The sequence below is a fragment of the Somniosus microcephalus genome, unplaced genomic scaffold, assembly GCF_052327205.1.
Source record: "Somniosus microcephalus isolate GS21.2 unplaced genomic scaffold, FLI_Smic_1.0 unresolved_chr1, whole genome shotgun sequence".
Taxonomy (NCBI): Eukaryota; Metazoa; Chordata; class Chondrichthyes; order Squaliformes; family Somniosidae; genus Somniosus; species Somniosus microcephalus.
Genome location: NW_028225179.1, coordinates 154,264,886 through 154,283,493, shown reverse-complemented (window position 1 = coordinate 154,283,493; position 18,608 = coordinate 154,264,886). Strand labels below are relative to the sequence as shown.

The window sequence follows — 18,608 nt, the reverse complement described above, 5'->3', positions numbered from 1 at the left end:
CCAGCTGCAGCTACTGACAGACCGCATCTGCGGCGCTGGAGCTGCGATTGGATGCATACTGGAGCGTTCACGATGCTCGGGACATCGTGAATAGCACGTTTAGGGAGTTGGACACACCACAGGTAGAGGTTAGACAGGAAGAAAGGGAACGGGTGTCCAACAGGCAGAGTACTAGGCACAGGCAGGTAGTGCAGGGGTCCCCTGTGGCCATCCCCCTCTCCAACAGATACACCACTTTGAGTACTGTTGGGGGGGATGGCTTATCAGAGGAAGGCAGCAGCCAACTTCCTGGCACCAGGGATGGCTCTGCTGCACAGGACGGGAGGAAAAAGAGGGGTAGAGCTATCGTAATAGGGGATTCTATTGTAAGGGGAATAGATAGGCGTTTCTGCAGCCGCAAACGAGACTCCAGGATGGTGTGTTGCCTCCCTGGTGCAAGGGTCAAGGGTGTCTCCGAGCGGCTGCAGAACATCTTGGAAGGGGAGGGTGAACAGCCAGTTGTCGTGGTGCATATAGGCACCAACGATGTAGGTAAAAAGCGGGATGAGGTCCTAAAAGTGGAATATAGGAAGTTAGGAGGTAAATTAAAAAACAGGACCTCAAAAGGTAGTAATCTCAGGATTGCTACCAGTGCCACGTGCTAGTCAGAGTAGAAATAGAAGGATACTTCAGATGAATACGTGGCTAGAGGAATGGTGCCAGGGGGAGGGATTCAAGTTCCTGGGACATTGGAACCAGTTCTGGGGGAGGTGGGACCAGTTCAAACCGGACGGTCTGCACCTGGGCAGGGCTGGAACCGATGTCCTAGGGGGTTTGTTTGCTAGTGCTGTGGGGGAGGGTTTAAACTAAAATGGAAGGGGGTTGGGAACCTGAGCAGGGAGACAGAGGAAAGGGAAACAAGGATAAAAGCAAAAGATAGGAAGGAGAAAAACAAAAGTGGCAGTCAGAGAAATCAAGGGTTTAAATCAAACGTGGCCACAGTAAATAATAATTCTAATAGGTCTAAGAGCGTTAAAAAAACAAGCCTGAAGGCTTTGGCCTAGAAATTGGGTATAGCCCCACTTGTGGCGTTAGAACTGGCGATGCGCAAAGTTTATAGCCAGACGAAACTTATCGCCGCCTGGCGTGATATTGGGTTGCATCGCCCCCAAAGGGGATTGAGGCGCTAAATCAGCCGTTGCACGGTGCTCTTAAGGCGCAAAAGGTCAGGCGCTACTCAATTTCGACGCGGACGGGCGCAGCGCAGGTGAACTCAATTACAGGAAAGCACGAGACCTACAGGCGCCGGCCGGCTCTTAAAGGGGTGGGTCAGTCAGACTGAGCTTTAACACCCAACGCCCTGTAGGCCTCAGATTCGGCGCTCGCCCTTGTCTGGCGGTACAAACTTGTTCATTATGGAGAAGGTTAGGCAGAGAGCAGAGCGCTTCAGCACTGAGGCTCTGGACCACTTGGTGGCTGCAGCTGAACACCGTCGAGAGGTCCTGTATCCGGATAATGGCAAGAGGCCAAATCAGAAGGCTTATCGACGATCTTGGAGGGAGGTTGCCGTGAGGGTGAACTCCAGCAGCATGGCGACCAGGACCCCTGTTCAGTGCAGGAAGAAATTCAACGACCTCACACGGATCGTTAGGGTGAGTGATGGTTTACCAAACTTGTGCTTCCCTCCATCTGCAGCTGACTTCGGGCACCCTGCTGCAATGATGCGCCAATGGCCATCTGTCAGTATCCACCCATGGCCCTTTCTGGCCACACACATGGACAGATGTCTCAAGGCCTCATGTAAGGGCTCTTGCACCATGGGGGGCATGCGATGAGGTCTCAAGGCCTCATGTAAGGGCTCTTGCACCATGGGGGGCATGCGATGAGGTCTCAAGGCATCGTGTAACAGAACCTCCCCTTCTTTCCCCTGCAGTCCAAGATGGCGATGATTAGAAAAGAGCAGCGTCGAACCGGTGGCGGACCTGCACAAGTGGTCACTCTCACGGATCTGGAGGAGAGAGTGCACCAGATACTTGGAGGACGTCTGTCTGGTCCAGTGACCACTGCATCTGCCGACCCCATTACCGACAGCGAGGGTAAGACTCTCACCTTTTTCACCTGTTGCCTTCCACTTGGTCCCCCCGCCAGCATGCACCCTCAGTGTGCAGCCATGTCAGAGCCTTGCCGCAATCTGGCATGCCTTTCAGCAAACCTGTCCTTTTGCTAAAGCCACTCTTCCACCTCCCACTTTCAGATGAAGCAGCACCAACTCGGGCTCAACGCGCTGAAGCTGCCAGTGCCACCGGAGGCGAGGACCAGGAGGAATCCGGACCAGCTGTTGCAGAATCCGGGGAGCTGAGACATCTGCAGACTGGGGATAGTAGTCCCCTGGAGGGGAGGGGTGGTGGCTCTGAGGATGAACCAGTTGCCGGACCAAGCGGCATGGAGCAACGCAGGGGGGCTAGGCAAGTTCGGCCACCGTCTCCCCGCAGGGCAAGGCAGGTCGTCATGACTGCTGCACAGAGTGCAGATGAGGTCTGTCACCTGGCAGAGATGTGCAAACAGGCCCGGGTCAGACACACGGAGCTGATGGCTGCAGTGGAGAAGATGCCTGAGTCAATAGATTCATTGGCTAGGAGTATGTTGGACTTCGGGGCAACAATGGAGAGGACTCTGCAGGGCTTTGGGGCAACAATGGAGAGGACTCTGCAGGGCTTTGGGGCAACAATGGAGAGGACTCTCCAGGTGTTCAGGGAAACAATGGACAGGTCTATCCAGGGCTTCAGGGCCACAATGGACAGGACTATTCAGGGCTTCGGCCCAACAATGGAGAGGACTGTCCACGGCTTTGAGTCGGCAATGGAAAGGACTGTTCAGGGCTTCGGACAATCCCTGGAAAGGTCTGTGCAGGGCTTGTCCAAGGCAGTGGAGCGGTCGGCTCCTGCCTTGTCCGAAGCCATGGGAAGAACTGTCCAGGCCTTCTCCGAAGCACTGGCACCTGGCACACAGGTCCTCACTGTTGCCACGCAGTCACTTGCTGGGCTCCTCCACACCCAGATTGACGCAACGCGATCTCTCACTGCAGCCACCCTCTCTGCATCAGATAGGATCACCCCGGGCCCTTCCACTCCCGTACAAGGCCAGGAATCCGTGGAGCCTGCGATTGTGGCGGATGAGCCGAGCCGCTCCCCTCAGATAGCCAGTGTGTCGTCCGACCATGGAGCAGGTGTCCTCTCTCGTCAGGAGACCATTGCACATGCCAGCGCTGGGACGCCTGCATTGCAGCTGCCACCACCTGCAGGCCACACTGCTTCCAGCCATGGTCACAGCAAGCATCCTGCGTCCGCACCCTCCAAGCCCAGAGGTCGGCCAGGCCATGCCTCAGGGGCTTCTGCGCTTCCAGTCAGCAAGCGTCCCCCAGCCTTGAGCCCGCCACTGGGGTCCAATTACGTAGGAGCAGCAGGGAGGGAAGGGGCCGGGCGCGAAAGAGAAGTCGTTCTCCCTCAAGGGGCCAGTTGTAGAGGGAGGTGCTGAGACGTTTGTTTGTCCAAATTCAAGGACACCCTCAGCTGCAGTTATATTTGCAGAAGGTTTGTTGAGTTTTGCGGCTTTGCCGAACAGTTCACACTTATTTTGAAAGTTATGGTTTCTGCTCACATTACGTTGTTTAGCTGTAATGAAAGACTTTTGTGTCAATAAACAGAAGTTTCAATGTTGCATGGTGCATGTGACTACTTTCAGTGATGCTGGCATTCAGAGGCCCTCAAACATCCAAAGTGTGCATGAGTTAAGACTCTCATCATTCCACCACGGGGTGTCGAGACGAGTCCAGAGGAGCCTCTGACGTATGGACCTTCCACTTTCAGCAGCCCTTCCATCTTCCTCCTGCTCTTCCTCCTCCGCCTGCTTGTGCAGGGTCTGAGGGAAGGTAATGAATGGACGCATTCGCCTATAAAGGGCATCTGTCACTTGCCGGATGCAACAGCGGACTGCAGCCTGAGCGACAGTCGCATTGTCCCCAATGGCTGACTGAAAGGATCCGTTGGCATAAAAATGGAGGCCATCAGTCAGTGTAGCCATCACGGACAGAGAGGTTCTGCAGCGTTCACGCGGCTGCAGGTCCTGACCAAGCAGGTGGCACAGATCAGTAACAATGTCCCTCCAGATTCGGAGCCTTCCCAAACACTGCTCCTCCGACATGTCAAGGCTTGTCACCTGCTGCCTAAAGACCCTCGCAGCCTCCCGTCGGATTGGCCGACCTCCATTGCCCCTCCTCCTTCTGGCCAATCCCGGCCCTCTCTCCGGCCATCTCTCCAAACAAGCTCCCATTCCGATGCCAGTTGGTCAAAAGGCTTTTAGGTGTAGTGCTGCAAGTGCTTCGGACAGGGTTGAAGGTCCCAAGTACTGTAAAGCTAAAATCCCAGAACTCCGCTCCACATTAGCTCGCCAACTCTCTCTAGCAGCGAGTGCAATGAGCAGGCCAAGTGGCAGAAGATTCTGCACTGAAGCTGTCCCCTTTAAATAGCGCCCCCCTACTCCGAGAAGGGCCTGTTAGCCCTCCCTCGAACTGTCACTAATAGCGCTGGGCGCTAAGGCTCCGGGCGCCACCCAATATGCGCTCAGGCGCTCCTAAAAGGCGTTGCACACTGAAATGACGTCATGAGCTGCTTGCGCTCGCGGGCGCGCGCAAACACTTAGCGCAGGCGCTAAATGTAGTCAATTTCTGAGTCGACGCTATCCTCATAGCGTTCGCCCCAACATAGGGCTTCGCCCCAATTCTAGGTCTCTTTAGGCGCTCAACGCCGGCGCTACCAACCCAATTTCTAGGCCTTTGTGTCTTAATGCGAGGAGCATTTGTAATAAGGTGGATGAATTGACTGCGCAAATAGAGGTAAACGAATATGATTTGGTTGGGATTACGGAAACGTGGCTCAAGGATGACCAAGACTGGGAACTCAACATCTAGGGGTATTCGATATTCAGGAAAGATAGGCAAAAAGGAAAGGGAGGTGGGGTAGCATTACTGGTTAAAGAAGGGATTAACACAATTGTAATGAAGGATATTAGCTCTGATGATGTGGAATCTGTATGGGTAGAATTAAGAAATACGAAGGGGAAAAAAACATTAGTGGGAGTGGTATATAGACCTCCAAACAGTAAGGCGGAGGTTGGGGATGGCATTAAAAGGGAAATTAAAGAAGCGTGCAATAAGGGCACAGCAGTCATCATGGGTGACTTTAATCTACATATAGCTTGGGCTAACCAAATTGGTAACAATACTGTGGAGGAGGAATTCCTGGAGTGTTTACGAGATGGTTTCCTGGACCAATATGTCGAGGAACCAACCAGAGATCAGGCCATCTTAGACTGGGTATTATGTAACGAGAAAGGATTAATTAGCAATCTTGTTGTACGAGGCCCCTTGGGTCAGAGCGATCATAATATGATCGAATTTTTCATTAAGATGGAGAATGAAGTAGTTGACTCAGAAACAAGGGTCCTCAATTTAAATAAAGGAAACTACGATGGTCTGAGGAGCGAGTTGGGTAGGATTGATTGGGGAATGGCACTCAAAGGGGTGACGGTGGATAGGCAATGGCAAACATTCAAAGACCGAATGGATGAACTACAGAAGTTGTTCATCCCAGTTTGGCACAAAAATAAAACAAAAAAGGTGACTCAACCGTGAGTAACAAGGGAAATTAGGGATAGCATAAGATCCAAGGAGAGGACATACAAATTGGCCAGAAAAAGCAATAATCCTGAGGACTGGGAGCAGTTCAGGATTCAACAAAGGAGGACAAAGGGATTAATTAAGAAAGGGAAAATAGAATTAGGCAGCACGGTGGCATAGTGGTTAGCACTCTTGCCTCACAGCGCCAGGGACCCGGGTTCGAATCTGGCCACGGGGAGACTGTGTGGAGTTTGCACAGTCTCCCCGTGTTTGCGTGGGTTTTCTCCGGGCGCTCCGGTTTCCTCCCACAGTCCAAAGATGTGCGGGTTAGGTTGATTGGCTATGATAAATTGACCCTTAGTGTTAGGGGGGATTAAATACGTGGGGTTACGGGGAAAGGGTGGGATATGTGTTGGTGTAGGGGTTACGGGGATCGGGTGGGATATGTGTCGGTGCAGGCTCGATGGGCCGAAATGGCCTCTATCTGCACTGTGGGGTTTCTGTAAGCTTGCAGGGAATATCAAAACTGACTGTAAAAGCTTTTATAGATATGTGAAGAGAAAAAGATTGGTGAAGTCAAGCGTAGGTCCCTTGCAATCAGAATCGGGGGAATTTATAATGGGGAACAAAGAAATGGCAGACCAACTAAATACATATTTTGGTTCTGTCTTCACAAAGGAAGACACAAATAACCTCCCAGAAATACCGGGGAACATAGGGTCTGATGAAAGGGTGGAACTGAAAGAAATCAGTATTTGTAGGGAAATGGTGTTAGGAAAATTGATGGGACTGAAGGCCGATAAATCCCCAGGGCCTGATAATCTACATCCCAGGGTACTTAAGGAAGTGGCCCTAGAAATAGTAGATGCATTGCTGCTCATCTTCCAGAACTCGATAGACTCTGGAACAGTACCCATGGATTGGAGGGTAGCTAATGTTACCCCACTATTCAAAAAAGGTGGTAGAGAAAAAGCGGGGAATTACAGACCGGTAAGCCTGACATCGGTAGTGGGGAAACTGCTAGAGTCCATTATAAAAGATGTAATAACAGAGCACTTGGAAAGCAGTGACAGGGTCGGACAAAGTCAACATGGATTTACAAAAGGTAAATCATGCTTGACTAATCTACTGGAATTTTTTGAGGATGTAACTGGTAAAATAGATAAAGGAGAACCAGTGGATGTGGTGTATTTGGACTTTCAGAAGGCTTTCGATAAGGTCTCGCATAAGAGATTAGCATGCAAAATTAAGGCACATGGGATTGGGGGCAAGGTATTGACTTGGATAGAGAACTGGTTGGCGGACAGAAAGCAAAGAGTTGGAATAAATGGGTCATTTTCCGAGTGGCAGGCAGTGACTAGTGGGGTACCGCAAGGATCGATCCTAGGACCCCAGCTGTTCATGATCTGGACGAGGGAATTGGATGTAATATCTCCAAATTTGCAGACGACACAAAGCTGGGTGGGAGGGTATGCTGCGAGGAGGATGTCATGAAACTCCAGTACGATTTGGGCAGGTTCGGTGATTGGGCAGAAACATGGCAAATGCACTATAATGTGGATAAATGTGAGGTTATCCACTTTGGTGGCAAAAACAGGAAGGCACATTATTATTTGAATGGCAATAGATTGGGAGAAGGGGAAGTGCAAAGAGACCTGGGTGTCCTTGTGCACCAGTCGCTGAAGGTAAGCATGCAGGTGCAGCAGGCGTTTAAGAAGGCAAATGGTATGTTGGCCTTCGTAGCAAGAGGGTTCGAGTACAGGAACAAAGATGTCTTGCGACAGTTGTACAGGGCCTTGGTGAGACCGCACCTTGAGTATTGTGTGCAGTTTTGGTCGCCTTATCTGAGGAAGGACGTTCTTGCCATGGAAGGAGTGCAGCGAAGATTCACCAGGCTGATACCTGGGATGGCAGGAAAGACGTATGAGGAGAGATTGGGTCGATTGGGCTTATACTCGCTGGAGTTTAGAAGATTGAGAGGGGATCTCATCGAAACCTATAAAATTCTGTCAGGCCTGGACAGACTAGATGCTGGAAGGATGTTCCCGATGGTTGGGGAGTCCAGAACCAGGGGTCATAGTCTAAGGATAAGGGGTAGGACATTTAGGACTGAAATGAGGAGGAATTTCTTCACCTAGAGAGTGGTGAACCTGTGGAATTCTCTGCCACAGAGGGCGGTGGAGCCCAGTTCATTAAATATATTCAAGAAAGAGTTGGATATATTTCTTAAGGCTAAAGGGATCAAGGGATATGGGGAGAAGGCAGGGACAGTGTACTGAATTTCAATGATCAGCCATGAATCATCGAAGGGCCGAATGGCCTACTCCTGCTCCTATCTTCTATGTTTCTATGAGAGAGGGGAAGGGGGAGGGGGGGGGGGAAAGAGCGTGGGAGGGGGAGGGGGGGGAAGAGCGCGGGAGGGGGAGGGGAGAGCGGGGGAGGGGGAGGGGAGAGCGGGGGAGGGGGAGGGGAGAGCGGGGGAGGGGAGAGCGCGGGAGGGGGAGGGGGGAAGGGCGCGGGAGGGGGGAAGGGCGCGGGAGGGGGGAAGGGCGCGGGAGGGGGGAAGGGCGCGGGAGGGGGGAAGGGCGCGGGAGGGGGGAAGGGCGCGGGAGGGGGGAAGGGCGCGGGAGGGGGGAAGGGCGCGGGAGGGGGGAAGGGCGCGGGAGGGGGGAAGGGCGCGGGAGGGGGGAAGGGCGCGGGAGGGGGGAAGGGCGCGGGAGGGGGGAAGGGCGCGGGAGGGGGGAAGGGCGCGGGAGGGGGGAAGGGCGCGGGAGGGGGGAAGGGCGCGGGAGGGGGAAGGGCGCGGGAGGGGGAAGGGCGCGGGAGGGGGAGGGGGGGAGGGGGGAAGGGCGCGGGAGGGGGAGGGGGGAAGGGCGCGGGAGGGGGAGGGGGGAAGGGCGCGGGAGGGGGAGGGGGGAAGGGCGCGGGAGGGGGAGGGGGAAGAGAGCGGGAGCGGGGGAGAGAGCGGGAGGGAGAGGGGGAAAGAGGGACGGGGATGCGGATGAGAGAGGGGAGAGCGGGTGGAGAAATTAAGATTTTACAGCCAATGAAGTACTTTTGAAGTGGAGTCACTGTTGTAATGTGGGAAATGGAGCCAAATTGCACACTGCAAGCTCCCACAAACAGCAATGTGATAATGACCAGATCATCTGTTTTTTTGTTATGATAGCAAAATACTGCGGATGCTGGAAATCCGAAATAACAACAGAAAATGCTGGAAAAACTCAGCAGGCCAGGCAACGTCCGTGGAGAGAGAAATAGAGTCAACGTTTCAGGTCGAAACCCTTCTACAGAACTGAGAGAAAAGGCAGGAAATGAAACAAAAGGCAGTTTGGGGGCTGGGAAATGGGGGAGGGGATGAAAGAAGAGACATTAAGAGATATTCAAGGTGAGACGAGATAGTAATAGGACAGGTAAAGAAACAGACAATGGCTCTAGATGAAGTGTGAAATGTGCTGGCAGAGTGAAAGACAGCTGCTTTTTTGTTATGTTGACAGAGGAATAAATATTGGCCCACGACACCGGGGAGAACTTTCCTGCTCTTCTTCGAAATACGTCCACCTGAGAGAACAAACGGGGCCTCAGGTTAGCGTCTCATCCGAAAGACAGCACCTCCGACAGTACAGCACTCCCTCAGTACTGTACTGGAGTGTCAGGCTAGCTGTATGTGCTCAAGTCCATGGAGGGGGGGGGAAGGAGAGTGGGGGGGGGGGAAGGAGAGTGGGGGGGGGGGAAGGAGAGTGGGGGGGGGGGAAGGAGAGTGGGGGGGGGGGAAGGAGAGTGGGGGGGGGGAAGGAGAGTGGGGGGGGGAAGGAGAGTGGGGGGGGGGAGGAGAGTGGGGGGGGGGAAGGAGAGTGGGGGGGGGGAAGGAGAGTGTGGGGGGGGAAGGAGAGTGGGGGGGGGAAGGAGAGTGGGGGGGGGAAGGAGAGTGGGGGGGGGAAGGAGAGTGGGGGGGGGAAGGAGAGTGGGGGGGGGAAGGAGAGTGGGGGGGGGAAGGAGAGTGGGGGGGGGAAGGAGAGTGGGGGGGGGAAGGAGAGTGGGGGGGGGGAAGGAGAGTGGGGGGGGGAAGGAGAGTGGGGGGGGGGAAGGAGAGTGGGGGGGGGAAGGAGAGTGGGGGGGGGAAGGAGAGTGGGGGGGGGAAGGAGAGTGGGGGGGGGAAGGAGAGTGGGGGGGGGAAGGAGAGTGGGGGGGGGGAAGGAGAGTGGGGGGGGGAAGGAGAGTGGGGGGGGGAAGGAGAGTGGGGGGGGGAAGGAGAGTGGGGGGGGGAAGGAGAGTGGGGGGGGGGAAGGAGAGTGGGGGGGGGAAGGAGAGTGGGGGGGGGGAAGGAGAGTGGGGGGGGGGGAAGGAGAGTGGGGGGGGGGAAGGAGAGTGGGGGGGGGGAAGGAGAGTGGGGGGGGGAAGGAGAGTGGGGGGGGGAAGGAGAGTGGGGGGGGGAAGGAGAGTGGGGGGGGGGAAGGAGAGTGGGGGGGGGGGGAAGGAGAGTGGGGGGGGGGAAGGAGAGTGGGGGGGGGAAGGAGAGTGGGGGGGGGAAGGAGAGTGGGGGGGGGGAAGGAGAGTGGGGGGGGGGAAGGAGAGTGGGGGGGGGGAAGGAGAGTGGGGGGGGGAAGGAGAGTGGGGGGGGGGAAGGAGAGTGGGGGGGGGAAGGAGAGTGGGGGGGGGGAAGGAGAGTGGGGGGGGGGAAGGAGAGTGGGGGGGGGAAGGAGAGTGGGGGGGGAAGGAGAGTGGGGGGGGGAAGGAGAGTGGGGGGGGGAAGGAGAGTGGGGGGGGGAAGGAGAGTGGGGGGGGGAAGGAGAGTGGGGGGGGGAAGGAGAGTGGGGGGGGGAAGGAGAGTGGGGGGGGGAAGGAGAGTGGGGGGGGGGAAGGAGAGTGGAGGGAGAGGAGAGGGAGAGTGGGGGGGGGGGAAGGAGAGGAAGGCGAGCACGGGAAGGAAAGCGCGGGAGACGCCATTTTGTGCCAGCGGAGAAGAAGGGGAAGCGCGGGAGACGCCATTTGTGATAGATAACGCACACCCAAGGATGCCGAAGAGTGGCAGTATCTCTATGTTCGCCAATGAAGTCGAAGATTGGGCGACACATGTGGAACGTATTGAGGTGTACTGCAGGGCGAATGAAGTGCCAGATGCTAATAAAGCACTGGTTCTGTTAAATTCCATGGGTGCAAAAAACTTATGGGTTACTGCGAAATCTAATAACCCCAGAGAAGCCGGTAAACAAGAATTTTGAAAGCATAGTAGAAATCCTACAGGACCACTTAAACCCCACACCGCTGCGGATAGCAGAACGATTTAAGTTCCATAAAAGGAACCAACACAAAGATGAAAGCAATGCTGAGTACCTAACGGAACTGCGCAAGCTATCGAAACACTGCCAGTTTGGAGCGGGACTAGCAGACACGTTAAGGGACAAGTTTGTGTGTGGGCTACAAAGTGAAGGAACCCAGAAACGGCTTCTATCAGAAAAGGACCTTACGCTGGACAAAGCTTTCAGTACGGCAGTATCACACGAAGCAGCCGCAAGGGGCGCTGCAGAGATACAACGGAGACCGCAAGAATATGGCACCAATGAAATGTCCTATGGAACAGGGAAGTGCTATCGCTGTGGCAGAACAACACATGACCAGAAAGATTGTTGGTTCAAGGACCAAGTGTGCAGACAGTGTGGGAAAGCAGGACACATAGCAAGAGTCTGCAGGTCTGGGAAGAAAACCAACAGTAAGAAATCTCCACAGGAGAAGTACAAAAAGGTACACCAGGTGATGGACAGTGGTTCAGACGAACAGAAAAGTGACACAGACTCCGGAAGCAAGGAGCTGGGTTGTCTGGAACTACATAAGGTAACCGAAATGGAGGATCACCAGACTATCTGGGTTACACTCAAGGTAGACGGAGTCCAAGTGGAAATGGAATTGGACACAGGGTCAGCTCTAACAGTCATAAATCAAAGAGACTACAAGCGGCTATTTTCACACATACCCTTGAAAGCTACAGAGATTGTCTTGAAGACGTATACGGGGCAAAAAGTCTACCCCAAAGGAAAAATAAGGGTGAAAGTGACATATAAAGGCCAGGAAATACCTAAAATGGATATATATGTATTGCCAAATGGAGGACCACCACTGCTAGGACGTGAATGGATCCGGAAGATACAATTAGATTGGCATTCCATACAGGCACTGAAGGTTGAGGCCAAAAAGGATGACGATGTCACACCTGGACGACTGTCAAAAATGTTAACTGACGCAAAAGAAGTGTTCCAGGAGGGACTAGGAACACTAAAAGGAATAACAGCAACGATTAAAATAGAGGAAAATGCAAACCCAAAGTTTCTGAAGGCCAGACCAGTGCCTTATGCGATCAGACCAGCTGTTGAAGCAGATCTGGAAGGGTTGGAACGTTCAGGAGTACTGTCCAAAGTGGACTGGAGCGAGTGGGCTACACCCATCGTTCCTGTAATGAAGAGGTCATTGAGTAATACGCCTGGGGAACCAAAGGTCCGCATCTGTGGGGATTTTAAGGTGACAGTGAACCCAGTCCTTCACACGGTGCAATATCCGCTTCCACGAATTGAGGATATTTTCGCCTCGCTATCTGGAGGTAAACGCTTCACCAAAATTGATCTAGCCCAGGCGTACTTGCAAATGGAGGTAGAAGAAGCTTCGAAACATTACCTTACGATCAACACTCATAAAGGTCTCTATCGATACAACCGGCTGGTGTTTGGAGTAGCCTCGGCTCCGGCTATCTGGCAAAGGGCGATGGATCAGGTCCTGCAAGGGATTCCAGGGACCCAGTGTTATTTGGACGACATCTTGGTCACGGGCGAAAATGACGGTGATCACCTCGCCAACTTGGAGAAGGTGCTCACCAGATTAAAGGAGTATGGGCTACGAGCTAATCGCCACAAGTGCGAGTTTTTCCAGAAACAGATCTCGTATTGTGGCCACGTCATCGATGAAGAGGGGTTACATAAGTCCCCTGACAAGATTGAGGCAGTAGTCAAGGCTCCAGCACCGGAAAATGTGTCACAACTGAGGTCGTTCCTCGGGCTGGTAAACTACTACCACAAGTTCTTACCAAATTTGTCTACGGTATTACACCCGCTGAACACCCTACTGCAAACAGGGGTACCATGGCAGTGGGATGACGAACGTAGATGAGCTTTCCAGAAGTGTAAAGAATTGATCACATCAAAAGAGGTGTTGGCCCATTTCAACCCAGCACTACCAATTCGTTTGGCATGTGATGCATCACCCTACGGTATTGGAGCGGTGCTGTCGCACAAATTCCCAGACGGGTTGGAGAGGTCAGTAGCCTTTGCGTCTCGGTCACTAACCTCAGCCGAGCACAACTACGCCCAGATTGACAGGGAGGCCCTCAGCCTAGTATGGGGAGTAAAAAAATTCAACCACTATCTGCATGGGCAGAAGTTCATCTTGCTGACTAACCACCAACCACTTGTCTCCATCTTTAATCCTAAGAAGGGCGTTCCAGTGATGACTGCACAGCGGTTACAAAGATGGTCCCTGTTTCTAGGGGTGAATCAATATGAAATAGAATATAAAGGCACGAAACAGCATGGGAGCGCTGATGGGCTATCACGCCTGCCACTGCCTACTGTGGAGGAAGCACCAGCAGTGGACCCTATCGAGATATTTTATTCGTCAATAATTGAACGATTGCCGCTAACAAACGCGGATATAGAGGAGACCCGCAATGATCCGACGCTGTCACGGGTATATGAATTGACGGTGAGGGGATGGCCAACACATGGCGACTCACTGTTGCCAGCATTCTCATCCAGAAGAGAACAGCTGTCAGTATGCCAGGGGACAGTGATGTGTGGATCCAGAGTGGTGATTCCACCCAAGTTAAGGGAGAGAGTGCTAAATGAGCTACATGAAGGTCATCTGGGGGGAGTGAAAATGAAAAGCCTAGCTAGGGCTTATGTGTGGTGGCCGGGAATCGATCAACAAATCGAAGACCTAACTAAGAGCTGCTTAGGATGCCAGAAGGTCCAAAATGCACCACCACATGCCCCTCTACACCCATGGGAGTGGCCCTCCTCTCCATGGCAACGGGTGCATATTGATTTCGCTGGTCCATTCATGGACTCAATATTCTTAATAGCAGTGGATGCTCATTCAAAGTGGCCTGAGTAAGGCATTACACATCCACCCCGTATCATCCAGCCACAAATGGATTGGCTGAGAGGTTCGTACAAACCTTTAAGAAGGCGATAAAGGCCATGTGCGACGATGAAATTCCACTACAGCATAAGATAGACAATTTCTTATTAGCCTACCGAAACACGACACATGCAGTTACCAACCAGACCCCGGCCATGATGTTCTTTAACCGAAGGTTGAGATCTCGTCTGGACTTGCTCAGACCAAATGTGCGAAGAAATGTTGAGGACAAGCAATTCCAGCACATCAATGAGAAGCCGACAAGGAGCTTCAATGTAGGGCAACCAGTCTTGGCCTGTGACTATCGAACAAAGAAGTGGCAACCCGGAACGATATGTACAAGGCAGGGGCCATTAATGTACACAGTGGATGTCGGGGAGAACATTGTGAGGCGCCACGTCGATCAGATCTTAGCGTCACAGGAACGCGTCAACCCCATGTCTCGAGTACCTGGGGATGAACCCAACATACCGGTAGCATCTACTTCAGACCCAGTAGCAGTGGAACCCGATGAACTACCCGATGAAAAGGGGTCAGAATCGCCTCTGCACCAAGAACAAGAACCTCTGGAAAGGCGCTATCCCGAAAGGGTCAGGAAGCCGCCCCAAACTTGGTCTATAGAGTATTCTCTGCATTGTAGTTCCTGCCTCAAAGTCCAGTGTATAGAACCTAAGGGGTGAGTGGGTCGAACCACTCGGTGAATTACTGTGCAAGAGAGAGAAAGAGACCTCGTTGATCGAAAACCCCTCACACAATGAGGAGGGAGCTGCTGCAGAAAGGAAGAGAGAACCAACAACAACCGAGGGAAACTAAACTAAAAAGCTCAGCAGAGGAAATGGGAGAGACAGGATACACCATGTACTGGAGACAAAGTCCCAGACACTCTTAGATTGATCACAATCAGCAGTGCAATTCCAGATTGAATAGAACAGCAAGGGTCTGGTTCAGCCTGAGACAGTGGCCAAAGAGGGGGTGGAGTTGGTGGCCAGGATGCAGAGTTGTTGACAATTTCCAAACTGATGGCTTAAATCTTCCCAATGTTTAATTGGAAAAAATTCTGGCTCCTCCATAACTGGATTCCAGATAATCTGTTGGACAACACACTGGCGGTGGAGGGGTCAAGAGAGGTGGTGGAGAGGTGGAGCTGGGTACCATCGGTGTACATCTGGAAACTGAGCCTGTTTCTGTGGATGAGGTTGACAAGTGGCAACATGTCGATCAGTGAGAGAAGAAGACCAAGAATAAATACTTGAGAATCTCCAGGGGTGCCGTGCGGGGGTGGGAAGGGAAGCCATTGCTGGAGATACTCTGGCTATGGTCAAATAGGTAAATGTGGACCAAGTAAAGGCAGTCCCACTGAGTAGGACAATTGAGGAGAGACATTGGAGGAGAATGGTCAACGTTTGCAGAAAGCTCCAGGAGGATGAGGAGGGAAAATGCGCTATACTCACTGTCACAGAGCATGTCATTTGTGACCTTTATTAGGGCCACTTTGGGGCTATGATGAAAGGGATGAAAATCTGGTTAGTGTGGTTCAAACATGCAGTTGTGGCAAAATGGACAGGGATTTCAGAAGTGACAGCACGGTCAAGAACTTTGTGGAAGAAAGTAAGGTTGGAGATCAAGTGCAAGGACAGAGGGATAGAGGGTGGGTAATTTTGAGGAAGGATGTGATGACATTGGATTTGAAAAGGAGCTGGATAGGACGTGAGGAGAGGGAACCATTTACAATGTGAGCTAGGATGAAACCAGGAAGAGAAGTTGGATGGGCAGCAGTTTAGTGGGAATGGGGTCAATGGAGCAGGAGGTGGGTCCAGCAGAGAATACAGTCTCAGTAAGACAGGCAGCCTGGCTTCTGATTATTTTACATATCCATGGTGCAAGTAAACAAAGAAAATAAGGCAGCGAGGGAATAAAAATACCAAACATTGAACCAAATGTTGATGTTTTATCCAGTAGGAATATTGGTATATAAAACATCAGAACATATATTGATGTGAATTTAAGAACTGAAGTAAGAATTGTGAATAACTCAAAGCAGATCAGAGAAAGTGGGTTGTAGAATAGGGTGTACCTGTAGGTTTTAGTAAACATTATTAAGATTCTTTAACCATTATTAAATAACGATAATATGTGAAATTTTATGTTAAAAGCCTAAAAGCCTGTATAAAATGGCGAATGGCTGAGAGCAAAGCAGGATGGGAAATTTTGCCAACCTGACTAAAAAAGTGCTGTTTCCAATTACTGAAGTAACGGAATGTAGTGCTAAGTTTATGGAGACGAGGAATTCAGCAATATTATGCTTAAAGAGATAAGAGCTAAAGAGAGAGATAGGAGTTGGCGACATCCTTCATTGGTATAGCTATAGGATGGACAGACTATTTAGAAAACATTCTAGGAAATGTTGTGAAAAGTGACCATCTGAGATAAGGGTACTTTGTTATGCATAGAGAAAAACCTAGTGGGATCAACAAGGTCATAAGATGGCTAACGAGGGAAGCAGGACTTTTTACCAGGTGTCAGAGGGTTAATTACTGCCATGTAGGCAAAACGAGAGGAAAAAGGGTATAAAGATACAGGTTTTGAACATCGCAAGCAGCGCACCATGTAACCAGAGATTGATGGGAGCTTCGGTCAACAGAACACAGCAAGATCCCAAGGAAGCGAGCTTCGGTCAACAGAACACAGCAAGATCCCAAGGAAGCGAGCTTCGGTCAACAGAACACAGCAAGATCCATCAGGAAACGGCGCCGCAGTCACTCGGAAGGAATGCCCGGGTTCGAACACACAGACTCCGACTATCTTCTTGTTCAGTATTACTTCTTTGTGCTGGATATTTAATGCTTAATAAACCTGTTTTACTGATACACAATATACCTGGACCCAGAGCGGTTTGTGTAGTCACAGGCAAATTATTAGAAGAGCTTTTGAAAGCTACAGGGTGAGAGTCTGGGTGGAAGTGAGTGATGATGGGATTAGTGTCACTGTGTGAAGCTGCTTTCAAAGGTGATGCGATGACTCTCTAGCGTGGTTCTAAACTAGGGTTTAAGCAGCTGTTTTCAAAGGCCACAAGGAAAGTACTGTTGTGAGTAAAATATTTCACAGGTAAGACAGAGTCCAGCATAAGGGATGCGTTGGAAATAAATACACTGCAATTACATCTAAAGGAGAAACTGACATTTCTAATGTTCCTGACAAATGTCTCAAAGCAATTCACACAATGTATTACTTTTCAAGTGCATTTTCTGTTCTGATATAGGGCAGGGTGTCCAAATTAGACCTCCCCTCTCCTCAGCCCTCACAATTCCACTCTCCAAGCCCAGGCAGCTCAGTCCTATTTGGGTTTAGTTTTTTTGCCAGCTTCTTATCAAACTCTCTCTTGAAGCTGCTGATACCCTCAGACAACTCTGCCTCCCTTACTTTCCATACCCTCCACTTAAAGTACTTGGGAGTGATTTACGACGCAACCGGATTTAAAGCGTAAACGGAGCAGTAATGAGACAAAAATCTCACGCCGGGCAATGATGTCGCAGCCGCGAAATAGGAATACAGCGGAAGGGGTTGTGGGAGCTTGCTGTGCAGAAATTGGATTGTGGCGTTTCCTACATTACAACAGTGACTACACTTTAAAAACTCTTCATTGGCTGTAAAGCGCTTTGGGACGTCCTGAGGTCGTGAAAGGCGCGATATCAAAACTCGTTCTTTTTTTTTTTCCCCTAACAGTTTCTCTGTGGCCAGGAGGAGCCTGAATTATCCTGCCTGCTGCTGGTCGATCCTTGGTTTTCCAGCCGCCCACTGTATTTTCCTGTAACCCCGCCCCCACCGTCCCAACCTACTCTGCTCACCTTTGAACAGCTCCGGCTCACTTGTCTCCAGGGAGGATTTGCCGGATTTCCTGTCTCCCGCCTCCCTCAAGGATCACCGAGCACCTTCCCACGCTCCAAATCCGTGGGCAACTCGCCAGCAATACTGTACTGAAGCCCAACCCTGAGAATGGATTGGGCCTCTGACCAATTTCATGGAGCGAGCAGTGGGCTCACTGACTCACTGCCTGCCCGATCAATGGGGTCACTCAAAAACCCAACCTCGCTCAATCCAAACTGCCTTTTCACCCTCCCTTTTCTCAGTTTGAGACTATCCCTACTTTGTTGTAGACTCTGTGACTGTGTTAAACCTGTGGATGTTTATCATCTTCTCTGCAGTTGAGGATCTTGAATAATTCAGTAAGATCACCCCAAGCCCTCCCTTATCCAGAGCAAAGACTCCTGACTTCCAGACTAGACACGGACATCAGTGATCATTTAATGTGGGGTCTGGGGGCCCGTTCAGTCTCTTCTCATCTGGATTTATAAATCAGGAAAAGGAATATAAGAGTTTTACCGGGGTTAATGGCGTCTATCATTTCTCTCCACGCTGTGTACTGTAAAGGGCCGTTGAACTTTCCGATAGACAGGGCGCCATCTGCTATTAGCAGTAGTTGCCTGTCCTCACTAATCCTGTAAATATTGAACAGTTGATGTTATAAATCGACATTTAACATTTTTCTGAGTTATTTTACCAAACTGTGCAGAGTTTCAGTAAAGAGCATGTCCTACCTCCTCTTCCGACAAGCTTCCTCCTGAAATAAATAAAACACAAACAGTGAGGAGGATAGTAAAAGACTTCAGGAGGACACAGGCAGGCTGGTGAAATGAGCAGACACAGGGCAGGTAAAATTTAACACCGAGAAGTGTGAAGTGATGCATTTTGGAAGGAAGAATGAGGAGAGGCA

General features: G+C 51.5%; 1 protein-coding gene across 1 annotated transcript in view; it reads right to left on the bottom strand.

The window, feature by feature from the left end:
• The window catches only part of LOC147096277 (zinc-binding protein A33-like), an 86,875-nt gene that overhangs the window by 61,749 nt on the left and 6,518 nt on the right, over positions 1–18,608 (bottom strand). Inside the window, exons 4-5 of the mRNA XM_085973881.1 lie at positions 18,433–18,455; positions 18,218–18,333 (exon numbers count right to left, since the gene is read on the bottom strand). Coding sequence (XP_085830007.1) covers positions 18,218–18,333; positions 18,433–18,455 — 139 coding nt within the window. The remainder of the gene's footprint in view (positions 1–18,217; positions 18,334–18,432; positions 18,456–18,608) is intronic.